This window comes from Lissotriton vulgaris, chromosome 2_1 (genome assembly GCF_964263255.1).
Source record: "Lissotriton vulgaris chromosome 2_1, aLisVul1.2, whole genome shotgun sequence".
NCBI classification, from domain to species: Eukaryota; Metazoa; Chordata; class Amphibia; order Caudata; family Salamandridae; genus Lissotriton; species Lissotriton vulgaris.
This window is the reverse complement of record NC_141687.1, coordinates 889,358,435-889,376,900: the sequence shown is the minus strand read 5'-3', so window position 1 is coordinate 889,376,900 and position 18,466 is coordinate 889,358,435. Positions and strand designations below refer to the sequence as shown.

The 18,466-nt window shown below is 44.0% G+C and overlaps 1 protein-coding gene across 1 annotated transcript in view; it reads right to left on the bottom strand.

Annotated features, from left to right (window-relative positions):
* Positions 1–12,263, bottom strand: part of IFNLR1 (interferon lambda receptor 1) — a 271,583-nt gene extending 259,320 nt beyond the window's left edge. The window contains exon 1 of the mRNA XM_086956424.1: positions 12,046–12,263. Within this exon, the coding sequence (XP_086812550.1) occupies positions 12,046–12,118 (73 nt within the window). The 5' untranslated portion in view covers positions 12,119–12,263. The remainder of the gene's footprint in view (positions 1–12,045) is intronic.
* Positions 12,264–18,466: the final 6,203 nt, after the last annotated feature.

The following is an 18,466-nucleotide window of genomic DNA, read 5'->3' as shown; positions in this document are numbered from 1 at the left end:
GATTAGCAAATAGCTAATCGCAAATAAGGAAGCAGTAGGAATCGCAAGAAATATTGCGATTCCTACATGAATCCCGTTTTGCGAGTCTGTGATAGCGATTCCTTATTAATCGCTATTACAGACTCGCAAAACATGCTGATGATGAATCTGACTGATTATTTATAAAAGGGAAAGCGTGTGGTTAAAGGCCGTTGAATATAAAACCTCTTGTTTTTGTGTTTTCAGCACCAATTATCAGCCGTCGTGCCCCACTCACCCTTTGAGACTCAAGACCCTAACCTGAAACTGGGAGTCATGCATTTGTGCTGTATTGCTGAAATTCTGTATTCATAAGCATACTTTCCAAATATAAAATTCCACCAGTTCAGTTTCTTTGAATCAGCCTGTGGAACGTATGTTCAGAAAATCCTGTTTTTAGGCACCCAAGTAAAATTAGGGAGTTAACCATCACAAAGGTTCCTGGGAATTTGAATAACACTTTAAGTGTAAATCCCATCTTGCCCTGTGACAACCCTAATTATATTTGTTAATTGAAAGTGTCCATAGACTTCAGCTCAAAAGTCAGGGGGGCTTTCCTCATCCAGAAACAAATGCCTCCTTTATTAGGATCCTCCTCTGTCACTAGTCTCTTCCAGGGTGTGACAAGGACAAGTCAAATTGAAATAGGTGGTCCTTCAATTAAAATGGATGGGGCAATGTGGGCACAATTCACAGAGCTGAGAGATGACAAATCTCATTGAATGAGAAGAGACAGAGGTTCATTGGCAACAGAAGGTTACAAAAGGAGAAAGAGGAGGCCCATTATAGCCTACATTCTTTGTGTGCATTGGATTGAATTAGAGTTTGCTAGAAGTATTGTAGTGTAGTTCCTATATTCCCAATAGGCTCTACGCATTAGAATAATATATCCTATAGATTAGACGTAGGACTGAGGTCGACTAGGTCTCTATTGAATATATTAAACTTAATAGTGAGTGCCAGCTAACTCAGAGGTCACTAGAAACTTTCTCGAATTCACAAGAAGGGATTAGTTTCTGACAACCGCATAAACATGACAACATGGTTTCCCAAGAATAAGAAATATATCTCTAGAGTCGCGGAAACAATAGATAAGTATTTCACTCAGTAACTCGTGCATGCTTCGTTTCAACAGAGTTGCAGAGAAATAGAGAGATTGGCGTTTACAATAAAAAGGTTTTATTGAACAGTCTTCTTTCTCATGCAAAAGAAGTGAACTGCTACAATGGTAATGCAGACTGCAAAGTATAATGCGTACAGCGAGATCAATATTATAAAATAATACTGTAAGAGCATTGCATGGTTTTTAAGCCATATAAAAATACATACATAAATAACAATGACTAAAAATACTCAACTGGTGCTTCTAAAATATGCATACCCCAATGTCCCTAACCTAAGTCTAGTACTAGGGAAGAAGTAAGTATTGTGTAGCATTGATTTAGTTTTCTTTGCCAAGAATCTATCCAAGATTTCTCTAGGTTCTAATCAGCTCCATACCTTTAGTTAGAATGAAGGAGTTCTGGTATCTCTGTCTCGGAAATCAATTTCCCAGCACCTCACAAGGGGACCTTGGAAATACTGGAGCTGGATTCTCATCAGGAGATGAGACAGCTTCCTGATCAGTGTGTTAGCTGGAGGGTCGGCTTACATCGGCACTTGCTGTAGCGAGCTCCGTCGGGCAAGTAGATAGTTAAACTGCTCCGAACCACCGTGTCTTGCTAGAGCAAGTGAAGGTATATTTATACCTTGAAGGTGTCTGGGAATGCCATAGTTTGACGTACAGTCGAGCATAATAACGTCAGGAAGGAACCCCTAGGGAATAGACGTTCTTTGCAAAGTACATGAGTTCTTGGACAAATCAATATTCGAGCAACGGGAAGTTCCCTAACTGCTTAAGCCTATTTTCCAAGAAATCGTTGTGACATTTGACATGGGTGGATGTAGCCATGCCTGTATTTGGTCTGCATGGGCTATGTCTAAATAAGGGCTTGATTTCTATGCCTTTATTAGGGCAATGTAAATTGTACTTATAAAAGGGCATGAATTGGGAAAATTCAATCGGAGCCTAAAACACCACACAACAGCATCTATAGGGAAGAGCAGCCAGGGGGAATAAGCATGCAACACAGTTGTGATTCTGGAGCAGGGATAGTGCTTGGGATGGGGCCAAATACATTCTCAGATTCTGGCATGCCCTAATTTTAGAATGATAACAAAATATGAGAAGGGTTAAATAATTCAGTGTGTGTGCTGATATCAGGGGTCTTTTTCAGGATATTCATGCATTTCACACAACTTTCTTGCAGTAGCTTTCCTCATTTGGGGGAAAAAAGAAAATCGGTCAAACCAATGTCCAGCTTCTGCTGGAATCTCACTGCCAAAAGAACAAAGGTATCAGTGCTCTTCACAAACCAGCTGGTTGGGAAGATAAGCAGAAAGGGTGGACAATTTCCCCTTGAAGTATTCCTTGCTGGAACTTAACATGCTTTGTTTCTGGCATTCTGGGTAGTCATGAGCACACCAATCTCCCTCAACAACTAAAGCAGAAATACTGGCCAGAATAAAGAGACACCAGAGACACAGAATGTTATGGGGAACATCCCAGACTGGGGCGTCTCATTTCATGCACTCCTACATAGTCCCTTCGCACACACATTCTCAGCAATGCCTTTCAATTTCGCCCCTCCCTACTCGAGTGTTCTTCATCATGGTGTAGTCACATAGACAGTTACATGTGTGATCAACCACTTAGGTTGAAGAACCAAAGGCTGTATTATACAAAGTGTCCTGAGGGAATAAAAGGTTTGTGAATCCACTTTTTTGGCTTAGAGACACTATGGTATTACAGAAGTGGCCGTAGATGCTTGTGCCGCACCATCTATAACATGTATCTTGCTAGCACCAAATGTGCACATTCTTAAGGAGCATATCCTCATTAGAGGTGAGCCCAATGCAAGTGAGGGAATCCTTCGCCTTTCCATTTGCTCTGTATAACAGATGCTTAGTGCAGCAAGCGCAGTGACTGCAGTGAAAGGTGGTCCAACAGCTTCAAAGAGCCAGTCCTCCTTTCACTGATACACTATTTGCAGTGCAGATGCTAGTCTGTGTCTGCTCTGTGAACAGCGCCTTTGCTATGGCAGGGCACACCGTCCTGCCCTATGCCCAGCGCACAAACTTAAGGATACATTGTGAGTATGTAGCTGGAAACATTACCCTCTATCTCTGCAGTTGCATGTGGTTGACCACTCTTGGTATGTCAAACTCATCACAATGCCTGAGTAGCATATGGACAAGCGGACTGGATTCTGAGATCTCGGGTACACTCAGGTGTGTCCTGATCCAGTCACCAGAAATTGCCACTGCTTCGCGGCTAGGTCCCTTTTGTGCATGTGTAGAAAAATATGACCGTTGTTGGTTTATCAAGTGCTAAGTGGAAAAAGTCAAAGTATTCTCTGTAGCTGCACTTTTAGACCGAGGGAAATGTTCACGATTTAGGGAAAATGTATTTTTAAAATGCACAACTGTTTCCTCCCGTTAGCCCATAATTACCATAAAAATGATTCCATGTAGATGTTTATGCAGAACACATGGATGGGTAATGAATGAATGAATGAGCTATTGCAGCAGCTGCAAGTTGTCCAGAACGCGGCCGCGAGGGCCATTTATGGCCTAAATAGGCGAGCCAGTGCCGCTGGCCTCTTGCAGTCGCTCCACTGGCTGCCTATCCGGAAGCGGATTGCCTTCAAGGCCTTGACTTTGGCCTACAAAGCTCTTCATGCTGTGGGAGCAAAGTATCTCCAAAGGAGACTCGCCTTCTACCACCCGGCTCGATCTTTAAGATCCGAATCTTTGTTTCTTGCAGTGGTCCCGCGAGTAAAAAGGGCCCGCATTGGAGGCCGCTCCTTTGGGTTGCTGGCGCCACAGTTGTGGAACACTTTGCCTTTGGCGTTACGTGGTGCCACTAATCTGCTTACCTTCAGGAAGGGCCTTAAAACCTGGCTTTTTGCCCTTTAGGCTATTTTTCCCCTGCTTATCTGTTTCTTTTGATCTGTTTTTATATCACTGTGTTGTGTAATTCTGCTACAGGTTCTCAATAAAAGCGCCGGGACACTCTTTTTGAGTAGCCGTGCGCTATATAAGACAACATATAACATAACATAACATAACGTAACATAACATGATTGCATGAATGAATATATTTTATTGTATCAATTAACAAAAATTGTTACAAAAAGTGTCCTATAAAATATCCACAAAACTTGCTTGCTACAGCAGTCATCATTAACTGCTAAAAATTTGGATGCACTAAATCCTGTAAAACAAATCCTAAAAATACAGATCATAAGTAATACAAACATTAAAACCCATGTGTCAATTAAGAATTCAAGGCATTCAAAAGACCTATTTTGGAAATGTAAATTGATACTTGTATAGCGCACTACTTACCCGCAAGGGTCCCAAGGCGCTTGTACGAATACCGCTGTGGAACCCATCCTGGCTTTCCCTGTGAGGCGTCTACTCCTGGGCACCCCCAAGGTGGAGACCAGGTATCCTTAGCGTTGTGGGGGCTGTTGGGGAGATTAAGCAAGCTATTGCCCTGAGTTGCAGAGTGGGACTCCATGATTGGAATAGGCACCGAGGCGAGAATTATCAGGTCCGTGGAATTTTGAGCCCAAGACCCGCCGAGGCAGGGAATTGAACCCTGGTCCCGGACTAGACCTCTGCATCAGGGTCTGCCGCTCTAATCATTGAACCACACTTCTCCACAAGTAGTGTGGCTCAATGATTAGAGCGAAAGTGTGGAAGAGAGATTCCGATAAAGTGCAAAATAGATACAGCTTGTCACAGCATACAAATCAAAGTCTGGGCATGCCCAAAGTGCAGTCTTGAAGTTCTGAAGTGCAAGGTGCGTTACTTAAATGTTCTTTAACTTAATGTGCAAATTTGGATGGGTACTAAACAATCACCTTTCGTATTATGAATGTAGATAGTATTACCACGTGCGCAATGTTGCTATGTACAGACTGTCTTATTCATTTATTTACACTCTCGCAGTGATTAATTTATTTTTCATAAAAACATCAGATCACTTCATTTGAAGAGTAAAATTGTAGTGCACTGGATCACAAAAACACCACACCCACTTGTAATGAACAAGCATGACTAAAAAATGTTTGGCAAGGGTGAAAGAACAAGGAGAGCAAGTCCAGATTAGCTGCAAGAGAAAAAACACCAAAGTACCTATGACGCAGAAAACCTATTCAAGTTTGTTTTGGCCTGTATGAGATCTTGAGCGGTATTACACAGTGACAGGCTCCGCATAGGGTGACGTTGGCGCATGCCCAAACTGAGGCGTCCCACACAGACCAGTGACACGTGGCTATGCTGAGTTACTGTCACTGCAGTGTCCGTCCAGACTTCCTTTGAATGGATGGGGGGGAGGGGGCCACCTAGGACCTTCTTTCCTCCGCTCAAAGGGCACCCCAAGGAAATACAGTCACTGTGCATCATCTGCTACATGGCACACTTGCCATATCTCTCATCAGGGCCTGTGTATGTGCATGCGTAATATAATGCAGATGCACAATCAAAGACGTTTCTTCATTTCCATAGGGACACCCTGTGAGAAAGTGCCATCTTTCTTGCCTTGGTATGCCCCCACTTTTTTCTGAACTGCTGATGTGCTTTGACTGGGTGTGACCTGGGTTCCTGCCAACCAGGTACCCAGGGCCAGTGTTCCTTCCCTAAAACTGTGCTGAAACTAAAAACCCAATTGGCATGTCTGGCCACCTGTCAGCCCCTAGTAAATGGTACCCTAGGTACCCGGGGCATGGTGACCAGAGAAGACCCCTGAGGGCTGCAGCACTTATTGTGTCACCCTCAGGGGCCCTGTACCCTGGCACCCACACACTGCCTCTGCAGGCTGAGTGCCTAAGTACAGAACCAAACCAAGAGTCGACATAGCACACATCCCTGTGTGCCATGCCCACAGAACCCACTGCCCTTGCATACTTCAGTCACCCCTCTAGCTGGGTGCCCTATGCCAGAGGTGTGGCCACAGGTGCATGAACCCTATGCCCCTACAGTACCCAGGGCCATTCCTGGGCACTGTAAGTGCAGTGATGCCATTAAGAGTATATGGTGCTGGGAAGTTGTCATTACGAACTCCACAGCACCATAATGGCTACACTGAAGACTGACAAGTTTGGTACCAAACTTCTCAGCAAGTTAAACCCGCACTGATGCCAGTGTGGTATTTAATGTAAAATGCACCAGAGGGCATCTTAGAGATGCCCGCTGAAATCCTAACCTACAATCCACGTCTGGGCTGAGTGGCTGCTGAGGCTGCCACCCAGCAGACATGTTGCTGGACCCCTGGGTGGAGAGCCCCCGCTCTCCTGGGCCTGCAACAATGCACATCCTGGGTGAGGTGCTAGGTCTCCTCCCCCAGGCTGGGCAGGGGGAAGCTTCAAAGGCATGCCACCTCTGTGAGCTTCTCCAGACCATTTGCTTTACCCAGCAACTGGTCCCCACCAGCCCTAACCCCCCCTCTGGTGGGAAGGCTGGCGGGAAAAACTACATCAGGAGGGAGGGTGTGCCAGCCTGTGCCAACCCCACCCCTCAGGTGGGGGAGACGAGGTGAAGCACAACCCCGGGCTCTAGCCATCTTAAAGATGGGGAGCCCTGCCCAATCCCAGCTAGGCTCCTGCTCCCCTCCCACAGGAGAGGAACAGGCTAGGGGGTATACTCACCCCAGGACAGGGACCCATTGGTTCCTGTCCTTGCCCTACCTGTAACGCCCCTAAATTCAATATTTAGGGGGTCCCTGCACCTTCCTTTCTCAGATCTTGATACGAAAAAAAGAAAGAAGATCAAGAAGAAGAAGATCCGCCGTGCAGCTGCTAACAACAGGACAACAACAACTGACTTGGCCCAAGCCCTACTGGCCTGTCGATCCTGGAACCTGCTCCTGCCTAATCCCGGCGACTCCTGCGGACAGCAACCTTGGGACACCCAGAGGACCTGCCTGCCTTGACCCTCTTAAAGACTGGGACTACCGTCAGCAGAGGCTCTGTTGCAACAACCCTACTGGTGCCAGCCAGGAGCTCCGGTCCAGACCACTCTGCAACTGACGAGCCCGGGCCGGGCCTAACCGAACCAAGACCATGAGGACGTCCCCCCGGTGACTGGGACCCGAAGTCCAGTGCCCAAAGACCCTCCTCGACGAACCAGACGACGCCTGCAGACTCGGAACCAGGGGCCACCCCAACCGCGACCAGCTGAGGGTAAGCTTTTCCGACACCCAAAGACACCCCTGCACCTGGCACCCTACAGCCCCCTGTGCCTCCCTTTGGGGCACCTACCTGTGCTCCAAGATCCCAACTTACCTCTCAAAGTGCTGGTCACCCCTGGAGAGTCTCTGTCCCCGAGCCTGCAGTCTTTGTTCCTTTTTGACCTTTGCCATTGGATAACATTGAGCGCCCGACGGCTCAAAAGCACCCTGCACCCAGCCGCCTGAGTGCTGTTGGCTGTGCCACCTTTGTCCTATCCTACTTCCCCCTTGCCCTGAGCAAGTGGCCAGGAGCCCAGCTCCCACAGCTGCGTGGTCTGCTAGCCAGCAGCCACCAACCGAAGGCCCCCTTTCCCTCATTGGCTATCATTGGGCCTAACAACCTCTGCACCCGGCCTACCCTGTGCTGCTGGGGCTGAACCAACTGTACCTACCTGACCTTGGGAGACCCCTGAGTCGATGCCCAGAACCATAACTTCACCAGCCAAGTACTCACCTGCAACCTGGTAACTCATTTACCTGCGATTGGATAACATTGACCAATTTTGATTCGAAAATTTTCTAAGTGTGAAGTTTTGAAAACTGAAAATATTCGTATAAAATCAGCCGAGTTCCGAAGTACTCACCTGTGATCAGGGGAGTAGCCAGTACTGTATCTTTCAGCCCAGTACTGAACCGCAAATGTAATCCTTACCGGGTTTACTAGTAATCTGTATTTTCTCCATAGGAACCCATTGTCTGCTTTTCTATGAAATTTCTTCTAAGTGTCTACTTTTGAAAACTTGAAATATTCTTTAAAAACCATACAAAATACTGAAACGCAATTACCTACCTGTTTGAAGTTAAGGCCCCAGTGCTGGCCCTAGGAGACCAGTGCTGTATTACAAAAGTAATTTGATTGTACTTTACCTGCAACCTGAATTTTCTCCCATTGAATAACATTGTCAGATTTACATTGAAAAGTTTCTAAGTGTGAACTTTTAAAACAGCTTTATAATCATGAAAATTCATTACAGTAACTGAAACGTTTTTGCTAATCTGGTTTCAGCTTAGACCCCAGGACTGAATCTAGGATGTAGACCTGAAACTACTAAAGTAATCTACACTGTAATTAACTGAACTTTTATGATAATTATCTATTTAGCTCAATGCTAAAGTGTGTCTAGACTTGTGTTGCCTTCAGCAACCCATGTACCTCTTGTGTTCACATACCTCATTGCTTTCTTGCAAAGTAATTACATGAAAGTATTCATACCTAGCAAAGTATATTTATATGCCTGCTGGTTCTAAAAATAAAACAACGATATCTTTGGATATAACAACTATTGGCCTGGAGTTCAGTTTTTGAGTGTGTGAAATCTTTTGCTGACTAAGTGTGTACAACAATGCTTTGCACTGCCCTCTGGTACTGCCTCACTGCTCGACCAAGCTACCACTTTGGAGAGTACGGTCAGTCCTGACTTTAACCTCTGTTATACCTTTGGGTTTGTGGACTCTATACACACTGTACTTCCTTATTGTCCAGTATATATAGAGCCACTTTCTCACACACCCCCCGGTATTTAGGGTGACCAACTGGCATAGGTGCAAATTCAGGACGGTGAGTGTAAAAATTCAGGACAAAGGGTCAAAATTCAGGACAGAAATTCAGGACAAAAGGTAAAAATTCAGGACAAAACTTCGGGACAAAAGGTACGTTTTACAGACACGTCAGAGGTGGTCGCGCAATAGTATATAAGTAATTAAATAGACAACCATCTAAGTACAAGTCAAAGTAGGTTTATATTAGGTTGAGACAATCATGCACTTCATGGTTTTTCAGTATGGCCGCAGCTTGCTGCCTTAGACAGTTCAAAATTTGCATCTCGCTCCAGCAGGTACATTAGTCACCAAACAATGGTGAACCACACCTGAATATAAGTAAGGTCGCTTTTATTGTTGATTGAAAACTACTGGACGTACAAGGAACTTTGCAGTGCCAGCCCCCAGTCCCCCCCCCTTCCAGCCTCCCATGGAAACACCTGATGCCCAGTCCGGCCAGTCCTGCCTTGCTTCCACCCTTCAATGGTGCCCCTCATCTTCACTTAGACCGTCTCTCTTGTGTATTTAATTTCTCTAATGGTGTTACTCATCCCAATTATGTAGGGTAGGTTGTCAAAGTGCGTTACATATCACACATTATATAGAGCCAATGACTCATATTAATGTGAAAGTCAATGTATAGGAAATGCTACTTAAGATAAAGGGTGCTACAAGGTGTAATCATTCTTTTATCTATTATTCAGTCTTTCACCATTCATTCTGTCCTTCCATCTATGTGCCCATTTATATCCAAACATATTCAACCATTTGCAAACCTATCCACCATATATCCTTCCATCCATCATTTCACTCATCCATCCCTCCATCGACCCTTTCACTCATCCATCCATTATTCATCTACCTACCCTTTCACCCCATCCATCCGTACAGTCATCCATCCACTCTTTTACCCATCCATCTATTCACTCATCCATCCAGTCATTTACCCTTTCACCCATCCAGCCATTCATTCATTCACTCATCCATCCACCCAGTCTCTTATCCTTCCACCCATTCTCCCTTTCAGTCATTCATCCTCCCTTTCTCTATCCATCCCCCTTTCAATCATCCATCCATCCATCCATCCATCCACTCATCTACTCATCCATTCATTAATTCCATCCATTGATCCTATTACTCATCCATCCTTTCACTCATCCATCCATCCTCTCATCCATTCACCCTTTCACTTCTTCACTCATCTATTCATCTTTTTGTCCATCTACCCCTTTTACTCATCCATCCATCCACTCACCCTTTCACTTATCAATTCAATCCATCCATCCTTTCACTCATCTATCCACCCATTCACTCGCCCATCATTTAAGCTTTCACTCATCCATCCATCCTTTCTTTTATCTATCCATTCACCCTTTCATTCATCCTTTCAGTAATCCATCCAGCCATTCACACATTCCTTCACTTATTTACCTACCCACCTTTTCACATTATGAGCTGAGCCTTTGTCTGCAGAGTTACAGACAGAAGAGGCCCATCAAGAACTTCACCCCAGATGTACTTCCTAAAGCAAGGGGTGAGTTGAGGTGGGGGGAGGGTTCACTATGCCCCTGCACATAGGCAGTCTGAAAACGTAGAAGTCATGAGTCATGCATGATGCACAGTGCCAGGATGTGAGGTGACTGTGATATGGTGTTGTTTCCAGGGCTTTAAGTGGTGTAAAAAAACTGGGGGGTCTCTTTAAAGGGGGTGTTCGATGTAATTAAGTGCGTAGTTTAAAACACCTAGGCTAAAAATCAGCGCTAGCATAGTGGTCCACCCGATTGGTATTATGTTGTTTATGTCTTTGCATCCAGATATATATATATAATACAGCAAGTATCATTACACCAACAAACACAGGGACTATTGGCTTTGTCAATGGTTGTTAGTTGCTTAAAATAAAAAAGCAGCAGCCACGGCTTTGTTGAATATAATATTGAAAATACTTCAGTTAAAAAATGATGAGACAGTGAAAGAACGATAACCCGTTCTTTTTAACTTATTTTATAGGCTACTTTATATAAACTGTTTTCTAACGTTGCTAAAGTTGCAGCATTAGCGTTTTACCATTTATTTTACAGAATGCCCTGCTGAACACTGAGGCAGGAGGAGGCCGCCACATGCTTTACCAGCCCAGACTGCCCATTGTCACTCTGTATGTGGCAATCAGCCCCATACAGAATGACAATGGGCGGAGAGGGCCCCATCAGGAAGGTGATTCCTCTCACAGGGGAGCAGTGCTGCTCCCTGTGTTCTCCAAAATTAAGGACAAAAGGCGTCCGTAAAAGGAATCGTCAGGAACAACGGACGTGAGGTCCAAATTACGGACTGTCCGGGAAATTTACGGATGGTTGGTCACCCTACCTGTATTGCATGAGCAATAACTGTACATCCGCGCAATGGCCGTTAGAGAAGGGACTGCACACGCATTAGCCAAGAATACGTCCAAAAAGGTGCAGTTGCCTGTTTCGCACTTTTGTTTCCTTGCGGTAAATGCAAGCTCCTCATTAGAAAAGAAAAATATCACAGCAACACTTGCTGAACTGCTTGTACGTTATGGACTATCACTGCAGCACGAAGGGCTGGACAATGATAGTAAAGGCAACGCTACAAAATGGTATATCAGCCCCCATATATTCCGCAAAGGGAGCAAGGTTAATCCTCTACAGGGAGATCTACAGAGAAGCAAATGAATGATCCCGATATATCACGATCTGACAGAGTCCCAGGAGCGGTATTGCTTCAGCGCAGCAAATCATCTACGTAGAGAAACCCTGTGTGCCGCGCCCTGAGCGCTGTTTCAGGACCATCCTCGGCGGCGCCTCATGCCACCCTTCCTACCTGGAGGTTTGCTAGTCCCCTGGACCCACTTCAGCTCTGCGCAGTGCGTACTGTGATTGACATGATATCTCCAGGCAAAGTTACACAACACTCACATTGCCACATTTCAGCACAAACCTGAATAGACGCCATTTACTGAGAGACGCCCACGCACAACTTGCTGTTTTTACTCGGGCAAAATTAGTTTACTGAGACACGTAGCACATATTTGCATCCCCTCCTGTTTAATTCAGAAGAGTCTATTCACACCCTCACATCCCCAGTTGCTCTCACTAACACATACACATATATAGTGAAAGGTACATACATACCTGCGACCACTTGCAATAAGCACAGACCGGCACAGACGACGCTCCCTGCGCACACAGACATGTTAAGAGTCATGTGCTAGTGCACTTCCTGCTTCTTCGAACTTGTCTGTGCGTACTTTCACTTTGTCTCAGGTTGTCGTATGCTGCTGAGTGATGACTACGGAGCCTCTGAATAAGGAAGTGGCCAATGGAAAGAAAACGTTTACCGTGAGATGGAATGCAGCCTGGCAACTCAGGGGAGCGTCATTCGCTTGAAAGCAAGTATTGTGTTTGTTCACGCCAGGTGAAGCCTCTCTTCTGTATTTAAATAGAAAACATGATGATATCAGGTGTGTGGACTCAGCCATCCTTCACTGTACAGGGTAAACTGTAAACAAGTGCATGCACCATAGCAACAGCCCGGCCCAGTATGACTGGTTTTCTATAGCCTCAGGGCACGTGGAGAGTGCACTAAATGTGGGGGCAACTGTCCAGAAAACTACGAAACCACACTTTCATCACTCAAAATGCAAACGTTTGTAGTCAGTCAGTTTGAGAAAAACAGTGACCTTATTCCTAAAAAAAGAAATAATAGTAATTACAAATCTGCACCTAACTTTCTTAGAAGGTTAGTTATGTTATGTTATGTTAATTTCGATTTATATAGCGCTAAATCACCGACAGGTCTCTTAGCGCTTGGGGGGGGGGGGGTGGCTTACGCGCCAACGCGAGATGGCGGCTCTCCCGTGAGCTCTGGAGAAATACGGGCTCCCGATGATTTTCTAGCCTCGTATTTTCCATTTTAAGGCCGGACTTTGGAATATTTATGCGGCGGAACATGTGCGGCGTTGCTGGTGTGCAGTCCCGGAGCTTCTGAGGACATTTTTGGAGTCCTACGAGCCTTTCCTTCTGCAACAACATCGAGACGCGTGCGGCCGCCATTTTGAGCCGCCGAGCCCGCGTCTCTTCACAGGAACTCGCTATCGCCTCAGGCTGTCTTCTGAGCTATTTCTGCTCCACGCTCCACCTACCTTGCAGTCCTTCATAAGGTATGGCGTATTTGCATCACTGTGGCTCACTTTTCCTATCAAGACTTATTTACATTAATAAGCGACGACCGCCATTTTCCAATTTCCCACTTTTGGTGCGAAGGTATGCTGGGTACCAGCTTCTTTCAACAGCCGTGATGTGGTGCTTCATTGCTAGCTCCTACCCCTCACATCTTTAATGAACGCTTTGCTGATGCGCTCTTTACATCACCTTCTGTGGTTCTCCTCACCTTGCAAGTTCTCGGAGTCTGACTGACCTACTCTCTCCTACTACATTTGTACGGGGTGTGCCTCGGGTATCTGGAGCTGGTTGTCTGAGTCATTTTGCTCTTCCTTATTGAGTATTTTCTTCGATCTTGGTGACTTTCTTTGTACTGCTTCTTCGCAACCATCATCTTTTTTATTTATTTTTCTGCTGCGCTCCGGGTGTGCCCCTATACTGGAATAATGGCACATGTCACAGGCAGGTTAAAGTCGTTGAACACAGGAACCACGCCCAAACGCCTAAGGAATGACCCTCCTTCTCCGATTCACACCTCCCAGAACCCTATTCTGGATTCCATCTTAGAGGAGGTTAGGGGTCTACAACCCTTTATGTCTGCCACCAATGAGAAGCTCAAGCAGATTGAAGAGAGGTGGGTTGTTATGGAAGGCAAGGTTTTGAATCTGGAGCAACGTGTTAGTGATATTCAAGATGTCTCTACTAAGATACCCCTGCTGGAAAAGGAAATTCAACAGCTTCAACTACACACAGAGGACCTTGAAAATCGCAAATGTAGGAACAACCTACGTATTTACGGAGTTCCGGAGAATCTTGAGGGGTCTGATATGGTGTCTTTTATCCGTAAACCCCTGCATGAGCTGTTGGACCTTCAACCGAATGCTCATCCTCTAAATATCCAGAGAGCTCACCGTCTCGGACGTCCTACATCTAATTCCTCAAAACCTCGGGGTGTCATTCTCCTTTTCCTCGAGTTTACTGAATTAATGACTGTCCTCAAAGCAGCCAGGCTCAAACGGCGCCTTGTGTGGTCGGGTCATAACATCTTTATCTCTCAAGACTTGTCAAATGCCACCAACGCCCGACGTAAGGAATTTCTGAACCTCCGTCCTCAGATGAGACAACTAAATATTCAATATGGAATTCTACACCTGAGTTTCTGCAAAATCACCCATAATGGTCGTACCCGCACATTTGATGATCCTCAGAAGCTGCACGAGAACCTGCAATTTGCCTCTGCACCTAACATGGATGTTACTACCTGATGCCTACCTTCTGCTTCTTTTATTTCTCTTTTTCCTTCCGACCTCTGCTGAATTCTTGTGATGTTCCTAGCCTCAACATGTTTTTTTTCTTTTTCTATCTCGTGCTGTTCTTGGTTTTTCTCTACTTCTCTCCTGACGTCTTGGGGGGGTCTGTTTCTCCTTCGGCGTCTCCTCGCTCCAGATGTCTTGGTGTTTTCTTTCCTCTCAGATCTGGCACTCTTGCCTTGGTCTGTCTACTTATTCCTCTTCATTCTTCTATCTCTTTTCTTTCCTCCTCCTAGTCTCTCTTTTCTTGTTCTACCAATACTTTTTTTTGTCCATCATCTCTTTCCCTTTTCTTTCTCTTTTGACTATTCTATTCCTTGATCTTTGTTTTCTGTTCCTTGTTAGTTCGTCTTTGGTACTTTTTGGCATATTTTCTCAAATCAATGTACTTTTCTCGGATATTATTTGTATCTGTAATGTTTGTGTTGCTTATCTCTTTTATTTTAGTCATTCTCCTGCAATGTGTTCGCCCCAGATGTTCGTCCCCTTCCTCACCTCCCATCATGTGTAATCTTGTCACGTGAAACGTCCGTGGTCTGGGTCACCCCGTCAAGCGCCAAAAGGTATTGTCACATTTATCCAAGCTTAATTCACAGGTTGCTTTTCTTCAAGAGACCCACTGTACGGATTCAGAATCTTCTAAGCTTAAGAGACAATGGGTGGGTCAAGTTGTATATTCTCCTGCTGTCAACAACAAGGGAGGTGCTGAAATTCTATTTCACAAAGGTTTATGTGTCCAAATTCTCTCTTCCAAGGCTGATACTAAAGGTCGATGGGTTATGGCTAAAGTTGTGATCCAAAACAAAACGCTGGTTTTTCTGAACATTTACGGTCCTACCCGCCCTGCTCCTGAATTTTGGAATGATGTTAAAGTTCTTATTTCCTCTATTGACTGTCCCAATATTGTCATTTCTGGTGATTTTAACCAATTGTTGGATCCCTTTTCTGACAGACTCTTTTCCACTAAATTTCGTCCTGACAAAACTCATAAATGTTTCCAATCTGCTATCTCTTCCCGTCCCCTATACGATGTATGGAAAACTTGTAATCCTGATACTTTGGAATACACGTTTTATTCGAATGTACATCATACTAGATCTAGGATTGATTATATTTTAGTTAGTAAGTCTTTCCTCCCCGCACTGCACAAATATGAAATTGGTTCTATTTTTATCTCGGACCATGCCCCCGTCTTTGCAAACCTTGACCTTACCCTCATCTCTTCCAAATTCAGTCGCTGGAAATTCAACACGTTCCTTTTGTCAGATGCTGTCTATATGAAGGAGGTTCAGAATTTTATAGCTGAATTTTTCACTTTTAATGTTCCTATGGACACATCAGTTCCTAATAATTGGGTTGCCTTTAAAGCTGCCCTGAGGGCTTTTACAATCTCGTATGTCTCTAAAAAAAAGAAACTTAATACATCTAATTATTCGGAACAACTCACGTCCATTAAAAAATTGGAACATTTGTATTTCTCATCTAAAGACTCTGATGCCCTCCATAATCTTGTTAAAGCGAAATCTGAACTGAATAAAATAGCTACAACTGAAGCATGTAATACTTTGTTGAAAATTAAATCTAAGTTTCATGGAGGTCAGAATAAGGCTGGTAAAATGTTGGCGAATTACCTAAAAATTAAATCTGAGCGCAAAACTGTCGGCCCTATCCTGAATGACTCTACAAACACACTAGTCACCACCGATGAAGATATTGCAGAGGTTTTTCACACCTACTATCACAATCTTTATACTGATGATACACACCCCACCGGTCAAAATTTATCTTCTTTTTTTGAGAGTCTCCCCCCTCCTCCTACACTCCCTGATGAATTTGATCAATTAGAAAAGGATATTACCTCTCAAGAGATACTTCTGGTCATCAACTCCCTCAAAAAATCAAAAGCTCCTGGTCCAGATGGATTGCCAATTGAGTTTTACTCTGCCCTCCATGCTATTTTTGTGCCTAAATTACTGCAACTGTTTAATTCCTACATTGCTGATGCTAAGGCCTCAGGATCTTTCTTGGATGCACTCATCGTCATAATCCCCAAACCTGACCAAGGATCATTCCCAATGTAAAAATTATCGCCCTATTTCCTTGATCAATTATGATTGTAAAATTTTTGCTAAAATCCTCGCCTCCCGTCTTGATTCTATCATCCCACTTTTAATTAAAACGGACCAAGTTGGTTTTGTCAAAGGCAGACTTGCTGCTGACAATGCCCGTATGTTCGCTAATGTCATTTCCCATAGTAAACACTTCAAAGCCCCTCTAGCTGCCTTATCCCTAGATGCGGAAAAAGCTTTTGACCGCATTAACTGGCAATTTATGTTTCGCACCTTGCAATGGTTTGGTTTTGGTCCCTCTTTTATCTCCTTGGTTAAACTCCTATACTCAGCTCCCCGTGCCAGTATTTTTGTTAATAACCAATTTTCTAGATTCTTTCCCTTATGTAGAGGAACACGACAAGGGTGCCCCTTATCCCCGTTATTGTTTATACTTTGCCTTGAACCCTTTCTTGAACGAATTCGTTCTAATCCTCAAATAACTGGCTTTAAACATTCCTCTGTTGAAACTAAATTATCTGCCTATGCAGATGACATTTTAGTCTACATGTCTAATCCTGTTACGTCACTTCCCCATTTTCTGAACGAAGTCCTCCTTTACTCCTCAGTCTCTGGGTATAAACTCAACTTATCTAAAACTGAAGTACTACCGTTAAACTCTACTTGCTACCAATACATGTTTTCCTCCACTGACTTTGCATGGTGTCCCTCCAAAATCAAATACCTGGGCATTTGGTTCTCATCATCCCTTATTGAAACTCTCAAAGCTACATTCACGTCCCTCACTCAGAAAATTCAGTCCCTCCTTCAAAGTTAGTCCCCTTTATTTTTATCTTGGTGGGGTAGACTTGATACCATCAAAATGATGATTACGCCTCACATAGTATATACTGTATCAATGCTCCCCATGAAAATTCCAAACATTTATTTTACTCGTTTAAACTCCATTTGCTCCAAATTTTTGTGGAACAACAAGCACCCTCGCATTGCCTTACATAAACTCATACGTCCTAAAATGGAAGGCGGGGTTCGTTTCCCTCATTTCAAGCTCTACCACTCTGCCTTCCTCACTAAGCAATCCTTTTCTTAAGCTTTTGACTTTCATAATTCCCCGATTCCTAAATGGATTACCTTTGAACGATCATTGTTACAAGGTTTTTCATTTCAACATACTGTTTTTATGTCCAACTGCTCGTTTTTATCTAAGCATACAGTTTTAAAATACTCACAAACTCTATTGCATGATATATTCGCTAAAGATTTATCTCCACTCCAGTGTTTTTTGTCATCTTGTGTCTGGTACAACAAATTCCTCAAATATAAGGGCAAATCTTTCTACTACAAGTGCTGGAAAGAAAAGGATATTGTCTTTGTACAGCAGTTCTTCGCCAATAATGTCATTATTTCTTTTTCCGAACTGCAAGTTTTGTATAACCTACCCATGTCTTTTCTCAAGGAATATATGATTATTACTAATGCTATAACCTCATACTTATCAACCTTTCCTTCCTCTGATACTCTACCCTCATTCTCTCCTTACTCCCCCTTTATTCTTTATTTTCCCTACATCAACCCAAAGCTGCCCTTGTCTATAAACTACTGTCTTCACATGTTTTGGAACGGTCCAAGTCAGCTACTGAGCTTGCTTGGGAATCTGATTTATCCGTGTCTCTTTCTGTTGATGAATGGAATTGTATATGGAGCAAATTGTTTAAGACTTCTGTTGCAGCCCGCATTACTCAATCATTATATTTTATTTATCATAGATCTATTCTTACCCCTCTTAGTATTGCCAAGTTCTCACCCTCCTCTACTACTCTTTGTTGGTCATGTTCTTCACTCACAGGTACACTCAAACATCAGCTATATGAATGTCCCTCTGTTTTAGCTTTTTGGAACTCTGTTTGGGGTATTTGCATGCGCATGTTTCATTGTTGTGTTCCCTTATCATTCTTGAATGTGTTTTTAGGATCTGCTTCAGTCGATATTGATATTGCTCCTTCTAGTGTTAGA